Source organism: Chiloscyllium plagiosum, unplaced genomic scaffold (genome assembly GCF_037043375.1).
Source record: "Chiloscyllium plagiosum isolate Xiang-an unplaced genomic scaffold, Cpla_swu_hap1 HiC_scaffold_20, whole genome shotgun sequence".
Classification (NCBI taxonomy): domain Eukaryota; kingdom Metazoa; phylum Chordata; class Chondrichthyes; order Orectolobiformes; family Hemiscylliidae; genus Chiloscyllium; species Chiloscyllium plagiosum.
In genome coordinates this window covers 15,233,564-15,259,900 of record NW_028270158.1, presented here as the reverse complement: position 1 = coordinate 15,259,900, position 26,337 = coordinate 15,233,564, and the positions used below count along the sequence as shown (strand labels likewise).

Sequence of the window (26,337 nt, the reverse complement as noted above, 5' to 3'; positions counted from 1 at the left end):
CCCCACTCTCGACTCTAATCTCCAGCATCTTCAGGCCTCACTTTTGCCTAGTTGATATTTTTGTCTGTTAACTGTAACCCCTTATGAACATAAGTGGATGTTAAATCGCATGCACACATATGGTCTCAATCAAGTGTTACGTCAGCAGACTTGGATGGCATGGTGGCTCAGTGGGTAGCACTACTGCCTCATAGTGGCAGGGACTCAGGTTCAATTACACCCTTTGGAGACTGTCTGTGTGACATTTCCATATTCACTCTGTGTCTGCATGGTTTTCCTCCTGGTGTTAAGGCTATAGGAGGAAACCGGAGCACCCAAAGGAAACCCACACAGATGATGGGAGGAAGTGCAAACACCGCACAGATGGTGACCAGAGGTTGGAATCAAACCCAGTCCCCTGGCACTATGAGGCAGTAGCGTGTGCCACCCATGGTAAAAACAATGACTGCAGATGCTGGAAACCAAATTCTGGATTAGTGGTGCTGGAAGAGCACAGCAGTTCAGGCAGCATCCGAGGAGCAGTAACCCATAATGACTGTCTCCTTGCTGAGAATCAGCATCCCTGATAAATACAACCTGGTATATTATCAATGTTACAACTTACTGTAGGAAATAGCACACTACATCTGGTAGCTTTAATAACTAATTTTAAAAACTTTGCATAGCAGTAAATCACACATATTTCCACCAGGAATTAAAATTAGCTGTGGGTACTATCATTAATGCTGTTAGGTGGTATTCTAATGAGAGAGGTACTGTTAAGTTATCTTTGTCAGTTAATGTCGCTTATTATGCCACCAATTGACATAATATAATATTTTGCCTACAAACTACTGAAACTAAGTTAAGCGGAAAAGAAATGCTGTTGTTTCTTTGTCAGTACTTGAAATTTCTAATCTCCAAAATAAAACTTTTTTTAAAGTTGCATATGGTCACAACTGATTGTAAGGTTATTTGTTTTCGAGTGAAACATTACATTTAAGCTTGCCTATTCCCAAAGTTTGCCCATGAGCAAAATGGATTAAATGATAATGGATTAAATGGATTAATGATAAAAAGGACAGGAAATACAACACTGGAAGTAATGGTGCTTCTTGAAAGAGAGAAGGGTTGGTTTTGATTATTTAAAAAGAACTGAGGGGCAACATACAGAGGGCAGTTTATGTGGAATGAACTTCCAGAGGACATAGTGGATGTGGGGACAGTTATAGCATTTAAAAGTCATTTGGACAGGTGCATGAATAGGAAGGGTTTGGAAGGATATGAGTTAAATGCAGGCAGGTCAGACATGTTTAGTTTGGGAAACCTGGTTGGCATGGACACGTTGGACCGAAGGGTCTGTTTCTGTGCTGTATGACTCCATGACTCTATTTGAAGAGTCATACAACACAGAAACAGACCCTTTGGTCCAACCAGTCCAAGCCAACCATAACCCCAAACTAATCCAGGTGCTCTGGTTTCCTCCCACAGTCCAAAGATGTGCAGGTTAGGTGAATTGGCCATTCTAAATTGCCCATAGTGTTAGGTGCATTAGTCAGGAGTGAATGTAGGGGAATGGGTCTGGGTGGGTTTCTCTTCGGAGGGTCGATGTGGACTTGTTGGGCCAAAGGGCCTGTTTCCACACTGTAGGGAATCTAATCTAATCTAAACTAGTCCACCCTTTCCTGCTCTTTGCCCATTTCCCTCTAAACCCTTTCTGTTCGTGTACTCATCCAAATGTCTTTTAAAGGTTGTAATTGTATCCACATCCACCTCTGGAAGTTCATTCCACACTCAAACCACTCTCTGTGCAAACAAATTGCCCCTCTTGTCTTTTTTAAATCTTTCTCCTCTCACCTTAAAAATATGCTCCGCTCCCCGACTTCAAATTCCTCACCCCGGGGAAAAGACATCTGTCATTATCCTTATCTGCATCCCTCATCATTTTATCAGATCACTCTTTAACCTCCTATGCTCCAGTGAAAAAAGTCCCGACCTATCCAGCTTCTCGTTATAACTCAAACCTTCCATTCCTGGCAACATCCTTGTTCTGAACCCTTTCCTTCCTATAGCAGGGTGACCAGAACTGTAAATGTTGAGCCATGCTCCTAATTAATGCCGTATGTCAGCATTCTGCAATGTGCCAAATCCTACAGACAAATATTACATTTGTCCTTTGAATTATCCTTTGAGGCTTTTAATTATTTAAACTTTTCCTTTCAAAGACCTTACCGTGCCTCAATGGCCAAAACTTAATATTTTTTCTTTTGCTTTGAGTTGTAGAGATGCTTCAGGGTGCTTAGGAGACTTCAGGTCTGAGCGAGGAAGGAGATTGCTGAGGCTTTCCTGCCAAGTCACGTGGTGTGCCCAGGAATGTGCCCTTTCCTTGGCTTCAAGAGCTTACCTGCAGGAGGCTCCTCCACCTGAGGCTGTGTAGATGGTCTTCCCATCCTCTGAGATCTGTAGCCTGAGGCCCTGCTCTGGTCTCCGAGAGGGGCGTATTCGCGCCACTACATCGATGTTCATTCTCACAGCCAATGAGCATTTGAAGATTGGTGTCTGTGATGTTCTCGAACAGGTAACTGTGGAAATCAATGGTAGGAACACATGACTCCATCCATTGAGCATATCATCAACAACACAGAATGAGTATGTCTTCTCTGAAGTTGTTCTGCCATTCAATTAGAGTTTGGCTGATCCAAGCTCAGAATGTGTTTTCGGTGCAAAGCTACGGAGTGGTCCATGTTTTGGGTCCCAATGTGTAACTGGCCCATGCCTGTTTGCGTGGAGATAGGCAGCACATAGGCATGTATGTGGCTACCCTGCACTGAAAGATATTTTGCATCTGATTTCGCCGTAGAGATCCCAAACGTGGTTGTGAATGGGGAGATAAAAGGGAGGAACTTTAAAAAAATCAATTGTGATTGCCAGACAAAGGGAGATTTTTAGAAAGAAAAGCTCATAAGTGCCCAGGGTCTGGTAACTACGTCCAGGGATCACAGGTGAGGGGTTCAGGGGTGGCACTGTCACTGTCAATTTACATGTTATGAGTGCCCATCTAATGCCCTGGAGGTTGCCCTCCAAGCTCTCAGAGCTGGGCGAGGTGTTAATCAGAGACCTTTCAGTCTGAAGAGGCTACAGCAAGGGGTAGGTAAGGGAGAACATGCTTCAAAGATGGGTGGGCCTTCTCCCCCGCGCACCCCCCCCATACCCCCCAACACTTTAAAACTTACATGAGAGAGTCCATCTTTACTGTGTGTGTGTGTGAGTGTGAGTGTGAGTGTGTGTGTGTGTGTGAGAGAGAGAGAGAGAGAGAGAGAGAGAGAGAGAGAGAGAGAGAGAGAGAGAGAGAGAGAGAGAGAGAGAGAGAGAGAGAGAGAGAGAGAGAGAGAGAGAGAGAGAGAGAGAAAGAAAGAGAGAAAGAGAGATGCCTTCAGGTAGTCAGGGGAATCCTCTGGGCCAGGAAGCCATTGCCAAGAAGCTGCACCACGCCCCCCCACCCCCAACCCACTACAGAATGTCGCTGGAGAACAAGTGGCAAATTGCAGCTGGCCTCATTCAATTATTTTCAATAAGTTCTTAAGGAGCCAGTCCACAATGGTAAGGTAGCCCTGCCTTAGAGGACAGTGACACCATCTGCACAATACATCTCCTAGACTTGAGATCTCCAGCTTCTCAATGCACCACAGGACCATAAGATATGGGAGAAGAGTTAGGCCATTCTGCCCCTGAAGTTTGTTCTGCCATTCTATTATGGTTAATAGATTTCTCAACCCCATTCTCCTGCCTTCTCCCCATAACCCTTGGTCCCCTTCTGAATCAAGAACCTACCTAACTTTTTCTTAAATGCACTCAATGACTTGATCTCCCCAGCCCTCTGCGGCAATGATTTCCACAGATACACTACCCACTGGCTGAAGAAATTCCTCCTCCTTTCAATTCTAAAGGGTCGTCCCTTTACTCTGAGGCTGTGCACTCATGGTAAAAACAATGACTGCAGATGCTGGAAACCAGATTCTGGATTAGAGTGGTGCTGGAAGAGCACAGCAGTTCAGGCAGCATCCGAGGAGCAGCAAAATCGACGTTTCGGGCAAAAGCCCTTCATCAGGAATAAAGGCAGAGAGCCTGAAGCGTGGAGAGATAAGCTAGAGGAGGGTGGGGGTGGGGAGAAAGTAGCATAGAGTACAATATGTGAGTGGGGGAGGGGATGAAGGTGATAGGTCAAGGAGGAGGGTGGAGTGGATAGGTGGAAAAGAAAATAGGCTGGTAGGACAAGTCATGGGGACAGTGCTGAGCTGGAAGTTTGGAGCTGGGGTGAGGTGGGGGAAAGGGAAATGAGGAAACTGTTGAAGTCCACATTGATGCCCTGAGGTTGAAGTGTACCGAGGCGGAAGATGAGGCCTTCTTCCTCCAGGCATCTGGTGGTGAGGGAGCGGCGGTGAAGGAGGCCCAGGACCTCCATGTCCTCGGCAGAGTAGGAGGGGGAGTTGAAATGTTGGCCCACAGGGCGGTGTGGTTGATTGGTTCGGGTGTCCCGGAGATGTTCCCTAAATCGGGCTGCTAGGAGGTGTCCAGTCTCCCCAATGTAGAGGAGACCGCATCGGGATCAATGGATACAATAGCACCACTAATCCAGAATCTGGTTTCCAGCATCTGCAGTCATTGTTTTTAACTAGTTGATTTTAACCCTACTGCAAATCCTCTTGCAAGGATGCCTGCCTTGAAGAAGTTTTCCTCCTCTCTCTACAAGAATCTCCGGGAGTCCCTTTCCCACTGCAACTCCCAGGTCATTTCCTCTGCTCTGAGGCTCTTCAACCATGTCCTGAAACAAACTTGCTACCACAGCCATATTTGCTTCCTCAGTGCTGCCTCCGTAACCAACTCATCCCACACGGACTCCGGACCACCTTTAAACCAGCAGAGTTCGGACCCGAACAGGACAAACAGTACAGACTACAGATTCAAAAACACCAGCAACAGTTCTCCTTCAAGATCCTCCGCTCCACGCTCGCAGCAATGCGCTGGCACCTAACCTCTCTACAGTCAGCCCAGCCTCAGCTGAGGGCCACACTCTCTCAGAATTGCAAAGGACCCACTCTGTACTACATCCTCAGGAGAATTCATACTCTCAACAAACAGTATTTCAACTCCATCTCAAACATCAAAAACTGTAAGTACAACAAACTTTTATCTTCCCACCTCCATAACCAGCGCTCCTCAAACATTCCAGAAGTTTCCCCCGGCCTCTGGAACTGCTCATATGCCATTAGCCATGCGGCTGGTGCAGCTGCCACCCCCACGCTGATTGATGATGTCACTTCCGCCCCATCACGGCCACTCCCACAGCCACTTCCGCCCCTCACAATTCCTCATGCATCACACATGACATCACTTCCGCCCCTCACATCATTGCTGATGTCACACGCTCAGTGACTTCCACCACCCCGACTGCCGTGTCTGCCACCACTTCTGCCCCCACCAACGTCACTCACCTGCATTCTGCTGACACGCCCCCCACAGATCCCACTGTCACCATGCCTGGCCTCCAGAACCCTGAGGGGAGCACTACCCCTGCACATGACTCCACCCCCATTCCCCATCACACCCACTCCAGTTACTGTCTCCGCCCCCACTCCCAGCGACACACCCACACTAGATCCCAGCTCCCAGCCCTGCCGAGTTTTCACCATCCCTCCAGACCTTCCCCTCACTGAGGACGAACGATCAGTCCTCAGCAAAGGACTCACCTTCATCCCCCTCCGTCCACGCATCAATGAATTTAATACACGCCCTGACATCAAACACTTTTTCCACCGCCTCCGCCTCTGAACTTACTTTCACAATCAGGACTCCTGCCCACCTTCCGAGGACCCCTTCGCCCACCTCCAACACACTGCATCCACCTGGACACCCCGCGCTGGCCTATTACCTGCCCTCGACCTCTTCATTTCCAACTGCCGCCGGGACATTAACTGCCTCAACCTGTCGACCCCCCCTCCCCCACTCCAACCTCTTACCCTCACAACGCACAGCCCTCCAATCCCTCTGCTCCAATCCCGACTTCACCATCAAGCCAGCAGATAAAGGGGGCGCAGTGGTACTCTGGCGCACTGACCTCTACCCCGCTGAAGCTAAACGCCAACTCGAGGACACCTCTTCCTACCGCCCCCTCGACCATGACCCCACCCCCCATCACCAAACCATCATCTCCCAGATCATACAGAACCTCATCACCTCAGGAAATCTCTCACCCACAGCTTCCAACCTCATAATCCGGGAACCCCGCACTGCCCGGTTCTACCTCCTTCCCAAGATCCACAAGCCTGACCACCCTGGCCGACCCATTGTCTCAGCATGCTCCTGCCCCACTGAACTCACCTCTACCTACCTCGACACTGTCCTATTCTCCCCTAGTCCAGGAACTCCCCACATACGTACGAGACACCACCCACGCCCTCCACCTCCTCCAAGACTTCCGTTTCCCCAGCCCCCAACGCCTCATCTTCACCATGGATATCCAATCCCTCTACACCTCCATCCGCCATGACTAGGGCCTCCAAGCCCTCCATTTTTTCCTCTCCAGACGTCCCCAACAGTACCCTTCCACCAACACTCTCATTTGTTTGGCCACACTGGTCCTCACCCTTAACAATTTCTCCTTTGACTCCTCCCACTTCCTCCATGGGCACACATATGGGCCCCAGCTATGCCTGTCTCTTTGTTAGCTACGTAGAACAGTTGATCTTCCGTAATTACACCGGCGCCACTCCCCACCTCTTCCTCCGCTACATTGATGACTGCATTGGCACCACCTCGTGCTCCCGCGAGGAGGTTGAGCAATTCATCAACTTCACCAGCACATTCCACCCTGACCTTAAATTTACCTGGACCATCTCTGACACCTCCCTCCCCTCCCTGGACCTCTCCATCTCCATTAATGACGACCGACTTGACACTGACATTTTTTACAAGCCCACCGACTCCCACAGCTACCTGGATTACACCTCTTCCCACCCTACCTCTTGCAAAAATGCCATCCCGTATTCCCAATTCCTCCGCCTCCGCCGGATCTGTCCCAGGAGGACCAATTCCACCACAGAACACACCAGATGGCCTCCTAGTCTAGAGACCGCAATTTCCCTTCCCACATGGTTAAAGATGCCCTCCAACGCATCTCGTCCACATCCCGCACCTCTACCCTCAGAGATCACCCCTCCAACCATAACAAGGACAGAACGCCCCTGGTGCTCACCTTCCACCCTACCAACGTTCGCATAAACCAAATCATCCGCCGACATTTCCGCCACCTCCAAAAATACCCCACCACCAGGGATATATTTCCCTCCCCACCCCTTTCCGCCTTCCGCAAAGACCATTCCCTCCGTGACTACCTGGTCAGGTCCACGCGCCCCCCACAACCCACCCTCCCATCCTGACACCTTCCCCTGCCACCGCAGGAATTTCAAAACCTGCATCCACACCTCCTCCCTCACCTCTATCCAAGGCCCTAAAGGAGCTTTCCACATCCATCAAAGTTTTACCTGCATATCCACCAATATCATTTATTGTATCCGTTGTTCCCGATGCGGTCTCCTCTACATTGGGGAGACTGGACGCCTCCTAGCAGAGCACTTTAGGGAACATCTCCGGGACACCCGCACCAATCAACCACACCGCCCTGTGGCCCAACATTTCAACTCCCCCTCCCACTCTGCCGAGGACATGGAGGTCATGGGCCTCCTTCACCGCCACTTCCTCACCACCAGACGCCTGGAGGAAGAATGCCTCATCTTCCGCCTCGGAACACTTCAACCCCAGGGCATCAATGTGGACTTCAACAGTTTCCTCATTTCCCTTTCCCCCACCTCACCCTCGTTCCAAACTTCCAGCTCAGCACTGTCCCCATGACTTGTCCTACCAGCCTATCTTCTTTTCCACCTTTCCACTCCACCCTCCTCCCTGACCTATCACCTTCATCCCCTCCCCCACTCACCTATTGTACTCTATGCTACTTTCTCCCCATCCCAACCCTCCTCTAGTCTATCTCTCCACTCTTCAGGCTCTCTGCCTTGCTCCTCAGATGCTGCCTGAACTGCTGTGCTCTTCCAGCACCACTAATCCAGAAGCTGTGCACTCATGTCCTACTCTCTCCTAATAGTGGAAACATCCTCTCCATGTCCACTATATCCAAGCCTCTTACTATTCTATAAGTTTCAATCAGATCCCCCTACCCTGGCTCATCCTTCTGAACTCCATTGAGTATAGACCCAGAGTCCTCAACCGCTCCACAAATGACAAGCCCTTCATCTCATTCTTGTGAGCCTCCTCTGGACGCCCCCGCCCCCGCCCCCCCCCCCCCCCCTCTCCAACACCAGCACATCCTTCCTTAGATACGCGGCCCAAAACTGCTCACAATATTCCAATTGCGGTTTGATCAGAGCCAACCTCTCACCGTTGGCCCTGCAGAACTTCCTACAGTATGCAGTACCATCCCCAGTCCCCTTCAACACACCCCCACCCTCATTCCAAAGGAGCCATCTCTCACCATCTCCACATCAGCCCCAGATGTGGATGGCACTCCAGCCAAACCCTGCAGTGCAACACCAGCACTGACATTCTGTCCCAGGATAATCTAACAAAAGGGGGAGCAGAGCGGAGCTGCTTACGGCAAGAACGGTTGTAGCTTTCAAGGACTTCACATCACTCTAAGCAAACTGCACATCCAAATTCTGTCCTCACAGTGTCAGGGCAGCACAGTGGCTAGCACTGCTGCCTCGCAGCACCAGGGACCTGGGTTCAATTCCAGCCTCAGGCGACTGTCTGGGTGGAGTTTGCACATTCTCCCCGTGTCTGCGTGGGTTTCATCTGGGTGCTCTGGTTTCCTCTCACACTCCAAAGATGTGCAGGTGAGGTGAATTGGCCATGCTAAATTGCCCGTCGTGTTAGGTGCATGAGTCGGGGAATTGGTCTGGGTGGGTTACTCTTCAGAGGGTCGGTGTGAACTTATTGGGCTGAAGGGCCTGTTTCCACACTGTAGGGAATCTAATCTCAGAATTCGATAAACCTATCATTTCATGTTGATATTTACAAAACATTGATTTTTTTCCCCTCTTTTCTATCACTCTGTTTTGCCCATTTGCTCAGTTTTCGACGGGGCATGTCCCAGTGAGGGAAAAGTATATGACCATGCTGTTCTCCAGCTACGAGCAGATCCAAGAGGAGTAAAGCAGTCATAGAACCCCTACAGTGTAGAAGCAGTCCATTTGGCCCATTGAGTCAGCACCGACCCTTCAAAGAGCATCTCACCCAGATCCACTGTCCTCTCATCCTTGTAATCCTGCATTTCCCGTGGCTAATTCACATAGCCTGCATATCCCTAACACTTTATGGACAATTTAGCATGGCCAATCCACCCTAACCTGCATACCTTTGTGACTGTGGGAGGAAACCTGCACAGACATAAGGGACAACAGCAAACTCCACACAGAAAGTGTGGGATTGAATCCAGGTCCCCACACTGTGAGGCATCAGTGCTAACCACTGAGCCACCGTACTGCTCAATATGGAGACTGAGGCTGTTTGTCATTGAGCAGAGCAGCAGGTCAGTCCAGCTGACCAGTCGACTGCAGAATCATCTCTATCTCTCTCTCTGAACTACCCTCGCTAACACACTGAGAGAGACGTAGAACCCCACAGCCTGAACATTGTTCCTCCTGTAACTCCCACACACCGCTGGATTCAGCCTTAAAGTGACAGCACTTGGACTAGTGAAAATCTATTCACTTTTCTATACACCCCTCTTTAGAAAATCCTGTTTTAACCCAGCCATACAGATTGGATGATTACTTGTTGGCAGTAGAAATTAATTATTTTACATTTAATCTGTACGTATCATGCCAGATGCCATTTACATTGACATCAAAATGCATTGGACTGTTTCCTCAGCAGAAAGTCAGAAGTGGGTAAGTTAATGGACCAGGGGAACTGAAATTTCCATTAGAATTTTCAGCAACAGAAGGGGACGGATGCGATACAAGGAAGCTTCTCCATGACAGATACAAACAGCAGCCACTGCTTTTTAACTATAAAAGTTACACCTGTGTTCCACAAGACAACTTTGGGATCAGAACCCAAAGGTCTTTGGACGTGTCTCAAAGAGCACAAGTTCCCAACCACAATGGGGATCTACATGAAGATTACCCGCCCGAACAATCACGCCTAATGCCAACTCCCAGACAGTCAGAGCTTGCTGTATTATACCGTCAATGCATTCCAATGTTCCAGACATGTCCTAACTCTGGAGATTTCCTACCTTGTTCAATGGTCAGGTATGATGGAACACTGTGTTAAACTCCTGGAATTTATCACAGATGTATTCAAGCTCTGGGGCTGTGAACGCCCGGTGGCCTGTCAGGATTTGTATTTTTTTACCCCCACCCCTCGACTCCCAGAGTCACTGCAATGTATTCCACTGTTACCCTGGTAACACTAGTGTAAACTAATCCCGCCTCCTAGCTATTATCCAGGGAGCAGACAGACGGAGTGGTTGCTGTGAGCTGTTGAATGAGCTGGTAGATCCTGTAACAGTCAAACTGAATTGTTCATGCAGCACTTTCATTTGCACATTTTTAGGGATCTCCTTCTGCTCTCTGGGGCCTCTGTTAGAGTTAATGCACACATTCCTAAATGCCAAGGACGAGTGTAATGGAAGGAAAGGGCTACTTTTTGCAGGGGGAGGGGTTTACTCTTACTTTACCTTCTTTGCACCTACATTCTCAGACTTAACTCTAGCCATTACACTCGGGAAGGTGCTGCTTAGTGACTGGACTCCGAATACAGAGGCTCAGGCCCATACCCTCGGGAAATGAGTTCAAATCCTGCCATTCAAGGAACATGACCTGGAATTAAAAACCAGTTCAACTGTGACCATGAATGGATTGTCACAAGATAAAATCCATCTGGTTTATGAATCACTTTTGGGGAAAACAAACCCATCATCCTTACCTGGTCTGATCTATGTGGGACTCCAGACTCACAACAATGCGATTAACTGCCCTCTGAAATGGCCCTTGCAAGCCACACAGTTCAGGGCAATTAGGGATTGGCAACTAATACTGGCCTGGCGTTCACGGACTCCCAGCCCAACTGCTTGTTCTGTGGCGCTGTGGAGTCCGTGGACCATGTATATATTGGGTGTGGGCGTTTGCGCTCCCTTTTTGATTTTCTTAAAAACCTCCTCCTCTGCTTTTAGTTGCACTTCAGTCCCACGCTCCTGATCTTTGGGCACCCGGTACGGAGGAGGGAGGGCAGGTCTGAAGACCTCCTCGTGGGTCTGCTCCTGGGCCTGGCCAAACTGGCCATCAACTGGTCCAGGCAGCGGGCCGTGGAGGGGTTCGTTAGGGCCGACTGCCTGCCCCTCTTCCGCGGTTACGTTAGAGCCCGGGTGTCCTTGGAGAAGGAGCACGCGGTGTCGACCAACACCCTGGAGTTGTTCAGGGAGAGGTGGGCGCCGCAGGGAGTGGAGTGCATCATTTCTCCCTCCAACTCTATTTTGATTTAGTCCCTACCCTCCCCCTCACTGTTTTGATCACACAGCACTGCCCTCTGATGTGAAGGGCAATGTTTGTCACTGGCCACCCGGGTGTTTTCCTATCTTCCTGGTGGTGGAAGTTGAATAAAGATTCGTGCACTTTGTGTCTTTCACTGTGTCTCACACCTGCACACACACACCATGGGTGCTGGGGAAAAAATAAAGAAAGGAAAAAAAAAACAGTGGCAGCAGTTCATACTTAGCTTTTTCTGCAGATTACCCCGATATAAAAAAAATAAAAAATAAAAATACTGGCCTGGCCAATGAAGCCCACATCCTATGAAAGAATAAAGAACAAGTGAAGTGGACATCCTTTCCATCTCATCTCCTGTTAGGTTTGATCTATTCAAGTACTGTAGTGTCTTATGAACCTAATACCCGCTAATTCAGTTATGTATATAGACTGGAGCTTAGGGCTGTTTTCCCTGGATTTGATAGAGGAATCCTGATGAAGGGCTTTTGCCCGAAACGTCGATTATCCTGCTCCTCGGATGCTGCCTGACCTTCTGTGCTTTTCCAACACCACTCTAATCTAGTCTCTGATTTCCAGCATCTGCAGCCCTTGTTTTTATCTAGTGAACAGCCCGATACAGCACGCAGAGAACATGTGAGGAAGGATAGGCACCTGATAGGGGAAAGGTGCAGTCAGTGTAGTAGGTTGAAGTGTGTATATTTTCATGCGAAAAGTATCAGGAATAAGGGTGATGAACTCAGAGAATGGATCAGTACTTGGAACTATGATGTTGTGGCCATAATGTAGACTTGGATATCACAGAGGCAGGAATGTTCCAGGGTTTAGATGTTTCAAAAGGAATAGGGAGAGAGGTAAAAGAGGTGGAGAAGTGGCATTATTAATCAGAGATAGTATCACAGCTGCAGAAAGGAAGGTCATTGAGGTGAATCGGTATGTGGAAGTCAGAAACAGGAAAGGAGCAGTCACTTTATTGGGAGTTTTCTACAGGCCCCCCAATAGCAACAGAGACACGGAGGAGCAGATTGGGAGGCAGATTTTGGAAAGGTGCTGAAGTAACAGGGTTGTTGTCATGGGTGACTTTAACTTCCCTAATATTGATCAAAACCTCCTTAGTTCAAATAGTTTGGATGGAGCAGTTCTGTCAGGTGTGTCCAGGAAGGGTTCCTGACTCAATATGTAAATAAGCCAACTAGAGGGAAGGCCATATTGGATTTGGTGCTTGGCAATGATCCAAGCCAGATCTCAGATCTCTCAGTGGGAGAGCATTTTGGTAATAGTGGTCACAACTCCCTGACCTTTACTATAGTCATGGAGAGGGATAGGAGCAGATGCTATGGGAAAGTATTTAACTGGGGAGGGGGAATTATAATGCTATTATGCAGGAATTGGGGTGCCTAAGTTAGAAGCAGACATTCTCAGGAAAATGCACAACAGAAATATGGAGACTGTTTAGGAAGCACTTGCTGATAGTGCTGGACAGGTTTGTCCCACTGAGGCAAGGGAGGGACGGTAGGGTGAAGGAACTTTGGGTGACAAGGGATGTGGAATATCTAGTCAGAGGAAGAAGGAAGCTTACTTAAGGTTGAGGAGACAAGGATCAGACAGGACTTTACAGAGTTACAAGGTAGCCAGAAAGGAACTGAAGAATGGACTGAGGAGAGCTAGAAGCTTTCATGGGTAGGATTAAGGAAACCCCTAAGGCATTCTACAGCTATATAAGGATCAAGAGGGTGGCCAGAGTGAGGGTAGGGCTGATCAGGGATAATGGAGGGAACTTGCGTCTGGAGTTGGAGTAATGAATACTTTACTTCAGTGTTCACTACTGAGAGGATCCTTGACATTTCTGAGGACAGTGTGAAACAGACTGATATGATTGAACAGGTTGATGTTAAGAAGGAAGATGTGATGTAAAGTTTGAAAATCATAAGGTTAGATAAATCCCCTGGGCCAGACAGGATATACCCTAGGTTACTACAGGGAGTGAGGGAAGAGTTTGCTGCACATTTGGTGATGATCTTTGCATCCTCACTCTCCACTGGAGTTGTGCCAGATGATTGGAGGGTGGCAAATGTTATTCCCTTGTTCAAGAAAGGGAATAAGGATAATCCAGGGAATTTTGACAGTCAATCTCACATCTGTGCTAGGTAAAGTATTGGAGAGGATTCTGAGAGATATGATTTGTCATTACTTGGAAAATCATAGTTTGATTAGAGATAGTCAGCATGGCTTTATGTGGGATAGGTCATGCCTCACAAACCTTATCGAATTCTTTGAGGATGTGACAAAACACATTGATGATGCTAGAGCAGTGGATGTGGTATACATGGATTTTAGCAGGATGTTTGATAAGGTTCCCCATGGTAGGCCATTCAAAAAGTAAGGATTCATGGGATACAGGGAAATTTGCCTGCCTGGATACAGGATTGTCTGGCCCATAGAAGACAGAGAGTAGTGGTAGATAGCATATGTATTCAGCCTGGAGCTTGGTGACCAGTGGTGTTCCGCAGGGATCCGTTCTGCGACCTCTGCACTTAGTGATTTTTATAATAGACTTGAATGAGGAAGTGGAAGGATGGGTTAGTACTTTTGCCAATGACATGAAGGTTGGTAGAGTTGTGGATAGTGTGGAGAGCTGTTGTAGGTTGCAACGGGATATTGACAGGATGTAGAACTTGGCTGATGAGTGGCAGATGGAGTTCAACCAGGAAAAATATGAAGAGATTCACTTTGGAAAGATGAATTTGAATGCAGAATACAGGGTTAAAGGCAGGATTCTTGGCATCGTGGAGGAATAGAGGGATCATAGGGTCCATATCCATAAATCCCTCAAAGTTGCCACCCAGGTTGACAGGGTTGTCAAGAAGGTGAATGGCGTGTTAGTTTTCATTAGCAGAGGGATTGAGTTTAAGAGCCATAAGGTTATGCTGCAACTCTATAGAGCCCTGATTAGACCACACTTGGAATATTGTGATCAGTTCTGATCACCTCATTATGGGAAGGATGTGGAAACTTAAGAGATGGTGCAGAAGAGATTTACCAGGATGCTGACTGGACGAGAGGGCATGTCTTATGAAGAAAGGGTGCTATGGCTTTTCTCATTGGAGTGAAGAAGGATGAGAGGTGACTTGATAGAGGTGTACAAGATGATGAGAGGTAAAAATAGAGTGGATAGAAAGAAACTTTTTCCGAAGGCAGAAATGGCTATCACGAGGGGGCATAATTTTAAGGTGATTGGAGGAAGGTTTAGGGGAGATGTCAGAGGTAGGTTCTTTACATAGAGAGTGGTAGGTGCATGGAATGCACTGCCAGCAGTGGTAGTAGAGTCAGATACATTAAGGACATGTAAGTGATTCTTGGATGGGCACATGGAAGATAGTACAATGAAGGTTATGTAGGTTAGTCTGATCTTAGAGTAGGATAAAAGGTTGGCACAAAATCAAGGGCTGAAGGCCCTGTACTGTGATGTGCTGTTCTATGTTCTAAATTAGAGGGCACAGTTTTAATATAATTGGCAAATGGAACAATGGCAACCTTAGGAAAACCCTTTTTATAGAGCATGCAGTTGGGATTTGGAATGCATTGTCTGATAGAGAAGTGGAGACAATTCAATGGAGGCATTTAAGAGGGGATTGTAACATTATCTGAAAAGGAAGTATATATGTGCAAGAGAAGGTGGGGAGTGATACTGAGAAGTTACTCGATAGAAAGTCAGCACAAATATGATGCTTCCTTCAGTACTGCACCCATTCCATAATCCTTTATTACAGTACTCAGATTAATGTGAAGCATTAATGCATGTCAGCCAGGTTCGGCTTCATCCACCCTGTTTGCTAAGGCAATCGTTGTGTGCAGAATAAATTACAGCAAGTTCTGAACTAAACATCATCCAAGCATTTCACTGCGACTTACCAATTTCTTATCAAATGTTACCATTTTAATAAGCGGCCTATGGTATTTAGGTATCCAATTTCTCGTAATAGGATGAATGGATGTACTTCACACATGCAATATGCCAACAATCAAGAGAAGTATTGTTATTACTAGAAGCTGATGTAACTGTTCCATTACTTGAAAAACAAGAATTTCTGACTCTTCATTTCATTCATAGGAACATAGAAAATAGGAGCAGGAGTAGGCCATTCGGCCCTTCGAGCCTGCTGTGCCATTCAATATGATTATGGCTGATCATCCAACTCAGTACACTGAACCCATTTAATCTCCATGCCCTTTGATGCCTTTGGCCCTATAGAACTATAAGGGAGACCAGATTGAGGAGGAATGTCTTCACCCAAAGGGTTGTGAATCTGTGGAATTCCCTGCCCAGTGAAGCAGTTAAGACTACCTTATTGAATGTTGCAAGGCAAAGATAGACAGACATTTGAACAGTACAGGAATTAAGGTGAGCAGGCGGGTAAGTGAAGCTGAGTTCACGAAAAGATCAGCCATGATCTTATTGAATGGCAGAGCAGGCTTAAGGGGCCAGACGGCCTACTCCTGCTTCTGTTTCTGATGTCCTTATGCTCCATATGTATCTCCTTCTTACAAGACTCAATGATTTGGCCAGGGATCTCAAGATGTTTCTGTGCTGCTATCACAATCAAATGGCAATATTCCTTAAGTCTTCTTTGCTGGTGTAACCATCCAGTGGTCTTTCATTTTCAGTTATTCTCCTCGCTAGAAGGAATCATGGAAAAGAAAAAGTAACCCACATCCTGTCACCCTTATGATATGCGTCTGTCATTGTCCGGATGCAACAGTCCACCGGGTACCTGACCTCTCAGCGTTACGAGCTTTGGGATATTGTTACAAATCCATTTCTCACAGTTTAACCTCCAGAACCTCCAGCTTGCCCATTAATGATTTCCTACAGCCAATCCCCATGAACAGTTGAAGCAGGATTGTGGGATCTCCTCAACATTTGAAGCTGAAAATTTGACATTGGCACAGATGAAGGGATTGAATCCATTTCCCACCTTAATGAGAATGTCTTTGGTTGAATGTTTTGCTCATGTTAAGAAAAGTGATCCAGGGAAGTTATTTGGGTAGAACTGAGAAATAAGAAAGGGATGATCACCTTATTGGGATTGTATTATAGATCCAAGGAACAGGAGAATCAACGTATCGGGCATAAGCCCTTCTTCAGGAATGAGGAAAGTGTGTCCAGCAGGCTAAGATAAAAGGTATGGAGGAGGGACTTGGGGGAGGGGCTTTGGAAATGTGATAGGTGGAGGGAGGTCAAGGTGAGGGTGATAGGCTGGAGTGGGGTGAGGGTGGAGAGGTCAGGACGATGATTGCAGGTTAGGAAGGCAGTGCTGAGTTCGAGGGATTCGACTGAGACAAGGTGGGGGGAGGGGAAATGAGGAAACTGGAGAAATCTGAGTTCATCCGTGGTGGTTGGAGGGCTCCCAAGCAGAAGATGAGGCACTCTTCCTCCAACCGTTGTGTTGCCATGGTCTGGCGATGGAGGAGTCCAAGGAACTGATCTCCAGCATCTGCAGCCCTCACTTTCTCCTCGAAAAACCTTGGATGTTGCCTGACCTGCTGCGCTTTTCCAACAACACATTTTCAGCTCTGATCTCCAGCATCTGCAGCCCTCACTTTCTTCTCGAAAAAACAACTCCAGCCCCACACCAGGCCCTAGCTCCCAGCCCTGTCGTGTTTTCACTATCCCTCCAGACCTCCCCCTCTCTGAGGATGAAAGATCAGTCCTCAGCAGAGGCCTCACCTTCATTCCCCTAAGTTCTCGGATTAACGAGTTCAACACGCGGCGAGACATCAAACAATTCTTCCGCCGCCTTCGCCTCCGTGCCTACTTCTTCAACCAGGATTCTCGCCCACCCTCTGACGACCCCTTCTCCCACCTCCAACACACCACATCCACCTGGACACCCCATGCTGGCCTCTTACCCGCCCTCGATCTCTTCATAGCCAACTGCCGCCGCGACATTAACCGCCTCAACTTCTCCACCCCTCTCACCCACTCCAACCTCTCACCCTCGGAACGTGCAGCCCTCTACTCCCTCCGTTCCAACCCCGACCTCACTATCAAACCAGCAGACAAGGGAGGCGTGGTAGTAGTTTGGCGCACCGACCTTTACACCGCTGAGGCCAAACGCCAGCTCGCAGATACCTCCTCCTACTGCCCCCTTGACCATGACCCCACCACCCACCACCAAACCATCATCTCCCAGACCATCCAGAACCTCATCACCTCAGGGGATCTCCCATCCACCGCCTCCAACCTCATAGTCCCACAACCCCGCACCGCCCGTTTCTACCTCCTGCCCAAAATCCACAAACCTGACTGTCCCGGCCGACCCATTGTCTCAGCCTGCTCCTGCCCCACCGAACTCATCTCTGCATACCTCGACACGGTCCTGTCCCCCTTAGTCCAAGAACTCCCCACCTACGTTCGGGACACCACCCACGCCCTCCACCTCCTCCATGATTTTCGCTTCCCCGGTCCCCAACGCCTTATCTTCACCATGGACATCCAATCCCTGTACACCTCCATCCCCCATCACGAAGGACTTAAAGCCTTCCGCTTCTTCCTTTCCCACCGTACCAACCAGTACCCTTCTACTGGCACCCTCCTTCGACTGACTGAACTGGTCCTCACCCTGAACAACTTCTCTTTCCAATCCTCCCACTTCCTCCAAACCAAAGGAGTAGTCATGGGCACCCGCATGGGCCCCAGCTATGCCTGCCTCTTCGTCGGATATGTGGAACAGTCCATCTTCCGCAGCTACACTGGCCCCACCCCCCACCTTTTCCTCCGCTACATCGATGACTGTATCGGCGCTGCCTCGTGTTCCCACGAGGAGGTTGAACAGTTCATCCACTTTACCAACACCTTCCACCCCGACCTCAAATTCACCTGGACCATCTCAGACTCCTCCCTCCCCTTCCTAGACCTTTCCATTTCTATCTCGGGTGACCGAATCGACACGGACATCTACTATAAACCGACCGACTCCCACAGCTACCTAGACTACACCTCCTCCCACCCTGCCCCCTGTAAAAATGCCATCCCATACTCCCAATTCCTTCGTCTCCGCCGCATCTGTTCCCAGGAGGACCAGTTCCAAAACCGTACAACCCAGATGGCCTCCTTCTACAAGGACCGCAATTTCCCGCCAGACGTAGTCGATGATGCCCTCCACCGCATCTCTCCCACTTCCCACTCCTCCGCCCTTGAGCCCCGCCCTTCCAACCGCCACCAGGACAGAACCCTACTGGTCCTCACCTACCACCCCACCAATCTCCATGTACAACGTATCATCCGCCGTCATTTCCGCCACCTTCAAACGGACCCCACCACCAGTGATATATTTCCCTCCCCTCCCCTATCAGCGTTCCGAAAAGACCACTTCCTCCGTGACTCCCTCGTCAGGTCCACACCCCCCACCAACCCAACCTCCACACCCGGCACCTTCCCCTGCAACCGCAAGAAATGCAAAACTTGCGCCCACACCTCCCCCCTTACTTCCCTTCCATATCCGCGACAAATTCACCTGCACCTCCACATACATCATCTATTGCATCCGCTGCACCCGATGTGGCCTCCTCTATATTGGGGAGACAGGCCGCCTACTTACGGAACGTTTCAGAGAACACCTCTGGGACACCCAGACCAACCAACCCAACCACCCCGTAGCCCAACACTTTAACTCCCCCTCCCACTCCACCAAGGACATGCAGGTCCTTGGACTCCTTCATCGCCAGACCATGGCAACATGACGGTTGGAGGAAGAGCGCCTCATCTTCTGCCTGGGAACCCTCCAAATCTGGATGAACTCAGATTTCTCCAGTTTCCTCATTTCCCCTCCCCCCACCTTGTCTCAGTCAAATCCCTCGAACTCAGCACTGCCTTCCTAACCTGCAATCATCTTCCTGACCTCTCCGCCCCCACCGCACTCCGGCCTATCACCCTCACCTTGACCTCCCTCCACCTATCGCATTTCCAAAGTCCCTCCCCCAAGTCCCTCCCTACCTTTTATCTTAGCCTGCTGGACACACTTTTCTCATTCCTGGAGAAGGGCTTATGCCCAAAACGTCGATTCTCCTGTTCCTTGGATGCTGCCTGACCTGCTGCGCTTTTCCAGCAACACATTTTCAGCTCTGATCTCCAGCATCTGCAGCCCTCACTTTCTCCTTGTATTATAGATCCCCTAATAGTCAGAGGGAAATTGAGAAACAAACTTGTAAGGATATCTCAGCTATCTGTAAGAATAATAGGGTGGTTTTGGTAGGGGATTTTAACTTTCCAAACATCAACTGGGACTGCCATAGTGTTAAGGATTTAGATGGAGAGGAATTTGTTAAGTGTGTAAAAGAAAATTTTCTGATTCAATATGTGAATGTACCTACTAGAGAATGTGCAAAACCTGACCTACTCTTGGGAAATAAGGCAGGGCAGGTGACTGAGGTGTCAGTGGGGGAGCACTTTGGGGCCAGTGACCATAATTCTATTAGTTTTAAAATAGTGATGGAAAAGGATAGACCAGATCTAAACGTGAAGTTCTAAATTGGAGAAAGGCCAATTTTGACGGTATTAGACAAAAACTTTCAAAAGCTAATTGGGGGCAGATGTTCGCAGGTAAAGGGACGGCTGGAAAATGGGAAGCCTTCAGAAATGAGATAACGAGAATCCAGAGAAAGTATATTCCTGTTAGGGTGAAAGGGAAGGCTGGTAGCTGTAGGGAATGCTGGATAACTAAAGAAATTGAGGGTTTGGTTAAGAAAAAGAAGGAAGCATATGTCAGGCATAGACAGGATAGATCGAGTGAATCCTTAGAAAAGTATAAAGAAAGTAGGAGTATACTTAAGAGGGAAATCAGGAGGACAAAAGGGGACATGAGATAGCTTTTGCAAATAGAATTAAGGAGAATCCAAAGGGTTTTTACAAATACATTAAGGACAAAAGGGTAACTGGGGAGAGAATAGGGCCCCTCAAAGATCAGCAAGGCAGCCTTTGTGTGGAGCCGCAGAAAATGGGGGAGATGGTAAATGAGTATTTTGCATCAGTATTTACTTTGGAAAAGGATATAGAAGATAAAGAATGTAGCGAAGTAGATGGTGACACCTTGAAAAATGTCCAGATTACAGAGGAGGAAGTGCTGGACATCTTGAAATGTATAAAGTTGGATTAATCACCAGGACCTGATCAGGTGTACCCTGGAACTCTGTGAGAAGCTAGAGAAGTGATTGCTGGGCCTCTTGCTGAGATATTTGTATCATCAATAGTCACAGGTGAGGTGCTGGAAGACTGGAGATTGGCTAATGTGGTGCCACTCTTTAAGAAGGGTGGTAAGGACAAGCCAGGGAACTATCGACCAGTGAGCCTGACCTCGGTGGTGAGCAAGCTGTTGGAGGGAATCCTGAGGGACAGGATTTACATGTATTTGGAAATGCAAGGACTGATTAGGGATAGTCAACATGGCTTTGTGCGTGGGAAATCATGTCTCTCAAACTTGATTGAGTTTTTTGAAGAAGTAACAAAGAGGATTGATGAGGGCAGAGCAGTAGATGTGATCTATTTGGACTTTAGTAAGGCGTTCGACAAGATTCCCCATGGGAGACTGGTTAGTAAGGTTAGATCTCATGGAACACAGGGAGAACTAGCCATTTGGATACAGAACTGGCTCAAAGGTAGAAGACAGAGGGTGGTGGTGGAGGGTTGTTTTTCAAACTGGATGCGTGTGACCAGTGGAGTGCCACAAGGATCAGTGCTGGGTCTTCTATTTTTTGTCATTTACATAAATGATTTGGATGCGAGCATAAGAGGTATGGTTAGTAAGTTTGCAGATGACACCAAAATTGGAGGTGTGGTGGACAGCGAAGAAGATTACCTCAGATTACAACAGGATCTTGATCAGATGGGCCAATGGGCTGAGAAGTGGCAGATGGAGTATAATTCAGATAAATGCGAGGTGCTGCATTTAGGAAAGCAAATCTTAGCAGGACTTATACACTTAATGGTAATGTCCTCGGGAGTGTTGCTGAACAAAGAGACTTTGGAGTGCAGGTTCATAGTTCCTTGAAAGTGGAGTTGCAGGTAGATAGGATAGTGAAGAAGGCGTTTGGTATGCTTTCCTTTATTGGTCAGAGTATTGAATACAGGAGTTGGGAGGTCATGTTGCAGCTGTACAAGACATTGGTTAAGCCACTTTTGGAATATTGCATGCAATTCTGGTCTCCTTCCTATTGGAAAGATGTTGTGAAACTTGAAAGAGTTCAGAAAAGATTTACAAGGATGCTGCCAGGATTGGAGGATTTGAGCTATAAGGAGAGGCTGAATAGGCTGGGGCTGTTTTCCTGGAGTGTCAGAGGCTGAGAGCTGACCTTATAGAGGTTTACAAAATTATGAGGGGCATGGATAGGATAAATGGAAAAAGTCTTTTCCCTGGTCAAGGGAAGTCCAGAACTAGAGGGCATAGGTTTAGGATGAAAGGGGAAAGATATAAAAGAGACCTAAAGGGCAACGTTTTCACGCAAAGACTGGTACGTTTATGGAATGAGCTGCCAGAGGAAGTGGTGGAGGCTAGTACAATTGCAACATTTAAAAGGCATCTGGATGGGTATATGAATAAGAAGGGTTTGGAAGGATATGGGCCAGGTGCTGGCAGGTGGGACTAGATTGGGTTGGGATATCTGGTCGGCATGGACGGGTTGGACCGAAGGGTCTGTTTCCATTCTGTACATCTCTATGACAGGCATAGCGTGTAAAGAAAGATTGGATCGATTATATTGGGCTTTAGAAGAATGAGGGAGGATCTCATGGAAACTTGTAAAATTGTAATGTTTGATACACTTGCCTTTATTAGCCGGTGCATTGAGTCTAGGAGTTGTGATGTAATGTTGTGGTTGTACAGGACATTATTAAGGTCACTTTTGTATTACTGCATTCAATTCTGATCTCTTTCCTGTAGGGAAGATGTTGTGAGCTGTCGAACTTTCTGCCGCAGAAAGCAGTTGAGGTTAAAACATTGAAGTTTTCAAGAAGGAATTAGACTTGTTCTCTGTGCTAAAGAGACTGAAGGGTTTGGGGAGAAGGTGGGAATGGGTACTGCGTTGCCTGATTAGCAATGATCATGTTGAATGGTGCAGGGCCAAATTACTTACTCCTCCTCCTATATACTCTGTGTCTATGTCTGAAGCATCTTTGATTGGGAACGGAAAAAGTACTTTGGGGAGAGGTTTTGATGTAAATAAGTCTCTCTTGTAAGCAGTGATGTAATTGTGACCTCAATGGTCATGTGGTAGAGTTCCAATAAGACATTGGACCCTATATAGCTTGGTGTCTCTTACTCCATAGCCTTACTATTACATGCAAAGCTAGAATAAACATAAACATTAACGGTTACTACAAGTGTAGCCTGAACTTGTATCAGACCCCAATAGTTCTAGCAAAGAACATGATCAAATATAAAAGATAACTCTTGACAAGAACATGTTCACTTTTTGTTTGCTCATAAGGGATTATGTTGAGTTTGGCACATTTGTTTGACTTTGAACATTTTGAAATTGCCATATGTCCTTGCTTGTATAAACCTGGCATTGAAACCCATAGCTGGTGACATATAAATTTGTCAATGATTATGACATATCAGTATGTTACATGGGGATGGAGGCAGAGAAAAAGAAGAGAAAGAGGCAAGAGATACCGAGAGGAGGGCGAAAATGAGGAAGAGATAAAGAGTTAGAAGTGAGAAAGAAAAAGCAGGTTGAACAAGAGATTTAAAAAAAGAGAAGCAAGGGGAACGGAAAATGTATTGAAGATAGGACAGGAGTAAGAGAAAGGAAGAGGCAGAAAAGGCAACATTTTCACACCAACAGTGATGTGAGGGGCATAGACAGAAATTGAGAAAGAGAATGGCACTGAATACAGTGGAATCACAGAAAGGAGTGCCAATTCTACAAGGTCCAGAAAGGTAGAGATGATAATACCAAAATGGTGCAAAATAAGTTATTAATATTCACAAATTGTGCTCATGTAGAGGAAACTAAACGACTCACTGTAGCATCTTGTAATAACAATAATATGCAATTGAAACAGAAAGATATCATATTAAAAGTTGCATGGCCCAGATGTAGTACCAAGTTTAAGAGTTGGGTCAGATCCCAAGTTTCTAGAAATGAATACTTCATTTCCTACAGTAATGGGAGAAATATTGGAATGTTTGTTCGGCAAAGAATTAGCCCAACTTATAACTTAAATTCCAAATTGCCAAAAGGAACTTGGCTATGCACACTTCAAAGGAGCAGTAATCAGTAGTCCAAGTTCATTTCACTAAATAACAAAAAACAGCCTTCCTGCAGATCTCCAAGAATGTTTTTGAACTTATTTTTTACCGCTGTGTTTTCCTATAACTTCTGTTAAATTGTTATTCAGTAAGTTTGTAAAGACAAAAGTAGGAATGTATAGATTACGAGTTAGCCATTCAGGGACTTGAAACTGCTCAGGTAACTAATATGATCATGATCAATCTAATTATGGTCTGAACTCCACCTTCCTGCCCACCCCCAATACCATTTAAGTATCTTGTTGGTCAAGAATCTATCTCTGTGTTAAAAACACTCCATGAGACCACCTCCACCATTCCCTGGGGAAGACAGTTTCAAAGACTCACACTCCTCAGACAGAAAAAAAGGTTCCACATCTCTGTCTTAAATACGAAGTCCCCTTATCTTTAAACTGTGTCCCCTAGCTCTAGTCTCTGCCATAAGGGGAAAAATCCCATCAGCATTCGCCCTGTCAAGTTCACACAGCATCTTTTATGTTTAAATAAGATCACCTTTCATTCTTCCAAACTACGATGAGGAGAGGCCTAACCTGTCCAGCCTTTCCTCAGCGGTTAACCTTTCTAATCACAGGAATGGCATAGCTACAATGTTCCTGCTGACACTTTTGATGAACTTGATATCATTCTCTGTCTATCATGATAATTCCCAGCAAAAAATATTGGTGAAGGCTGAATTTTCTCTTCTTGCAATAAAGCGCGGAGGTGGAATGTATAATCTCATTTGCTAGGAATGCAATTCTGTAATTTTTTTTAATAGGGTAGTGATGGCCTAGTAGTATTGTCACTAGACTATTAATAATCCAGATACCCAGGTAATGTTCAGTGGACCCAGTTTGAAATCCTACCTTCGTAAACTGTTGAATTTGAATTCAGTAAAAAGTCTGGGATTGTTTTTATTCATTTGTGAGATGTGGGCATTGCAGGCCAGTCAGCATCTATTGCCCATCCCTAGTTGCCCTTGAGAAGGTGGGGGTGAGCTGCCTTCTTGAACTGCTGCAGTTCACCTGCTGCGAGTTGACCCACAATGCTACTGGGGAGGGATTTCCAGGATTTTGACCCAGTGAAGGAACGGTGATATATTTCCAAGTCAGGATAGTGAGTGGCTTGGAGGGGAAATTGGAGATGGTGGCATTCCCATATCTCTGCTGCCCTTGTCCATCTAGATGGAAGTCGTGTTGGGTTTGGAAGGAGCTGTCTGAGGAGCTTTGGTGAATTAAGAGTCTAATGATGACTGTTGTTGATTGTCGGAAGAACTCATCTGTTCATGAATTTTTTTTAGGGAAGGGAATCTGCCACTTTAACCAGAATGGGCTTCATGTGACCCCAGACCCATAGCAATATGGTTGACTCTCAACTGCCCTCTGGGCATTCAGGGATGAACAATAAGTACTCACTTGGCCAATGACATCATGAACCATTACTGACTAAAAAAAATCCACACAAAGCATGCCAATCACAATGGAAGTGACAAACATTTCCACCTTTCGCTATTGGGGCCTCACAATTCTGCTTCAGCTAGGCGACCAACAACGTTCCTGCTCTCAGAATACTAATTGGAGTTTTTTAGTGAGCTGGATGAAGTCTAGCTCAGCTTCTGACAATGCTTCAGTCTCCGGTCTCCACTGAGTACCTTTATACCTTATAGTTTACAAAAGGTTGCAGCATTATGAACTGATCTTGTGAGGAGTCACATGGAACATGAATGGATCACTTCCATCTGTGACTATTCCCATATTATCTGCAATGCCTCTTCCCCATGGTATGAAGATGTGGGTGTGTTATACCTTTAGGAGAGTAAAAGCTAGCAGTGACAGCACCAAGTGTTCTCAGTAAGACACAATGTAACATGTGCTCCAGCTACTGGGGTAGCTGGTTGCCTGGAAACAACAAAACCAGATTCGAATTCGGCCAATCAGTTTAAATTATACCCCAAAAAATACCAAATTCCAATCAAGTTTGAATTGAGTATATTGATAATCTTAAAAGACAATGACACAATCAGATGCTTTGGTTATAAAACCGGGGAAAATTGAAGAGTTGGGAGGAGAGCTGTCACAATAGAAGAAGTTTGCACAGATGAAAACCGCAGCACTTACCTAGGGAGTCAATCTAGCAACAAAGATAAAGAGAATATTTGACTGCTGGCTGGTTTTAAAATGTGAATTTTCTATAAATCTTAATTGGGAGTTTTATCCGACTAGTATTATAGAAGGGAAGATAAAAGGCATGTTAGAGGAAGGAATTGTAAATAGTTATTAGTTCATTATTCTCTGTTATACTCTAAGAAGTAAAGTTGTTACTTTTTACTTTAAATAGTTCTTGGCCACTTGCATTTTTACAGATTACTGCATGGGATAAAACATTTCTGGTTGCTGGTTTTAAATTAAGCAGGAGGATTTACCCCGTGTCATAACATCTGTAACTAAATTGGTTTTAACTTCTGTAATACTTATTGTTCTGGTGGCTGTCGTAATAAGGTTAGAGTACAA

General features: G+C 46.7%; 1 protein-coding gene across 1 annotated transcript in view; it reads right to left on the bottom strand.

Moving 5' to 3' along the window:
- The window catches only part of ccdc78 (coiled-coil domain containing 78), a 79,148-nt gene extending 68,756 nt beyond the window's left edge, over positions 1-10,392 (bottom strand). Inside the window, exons 1-2 of the mRNA XM_043711977.2 lie at positions 10,292-10,392; positions 2,384-2,561 (exon numbers count right to left, since the gene is read on the bottom strand). Coding sequence (XP_043567912.2) covers positions 2,384-2,505 — 122 coding nt within the window. The 5' untranslated portion in view covers positions 2,506-2,561; positions 10,292-10,392. The remainder of the gene's footprint in view (positions 1-2,383; positions 2,562-10,291) is intronic.
- Between the last annotated feature and the right edge of the window lie 15,945 nt (positions 10,393-26,337).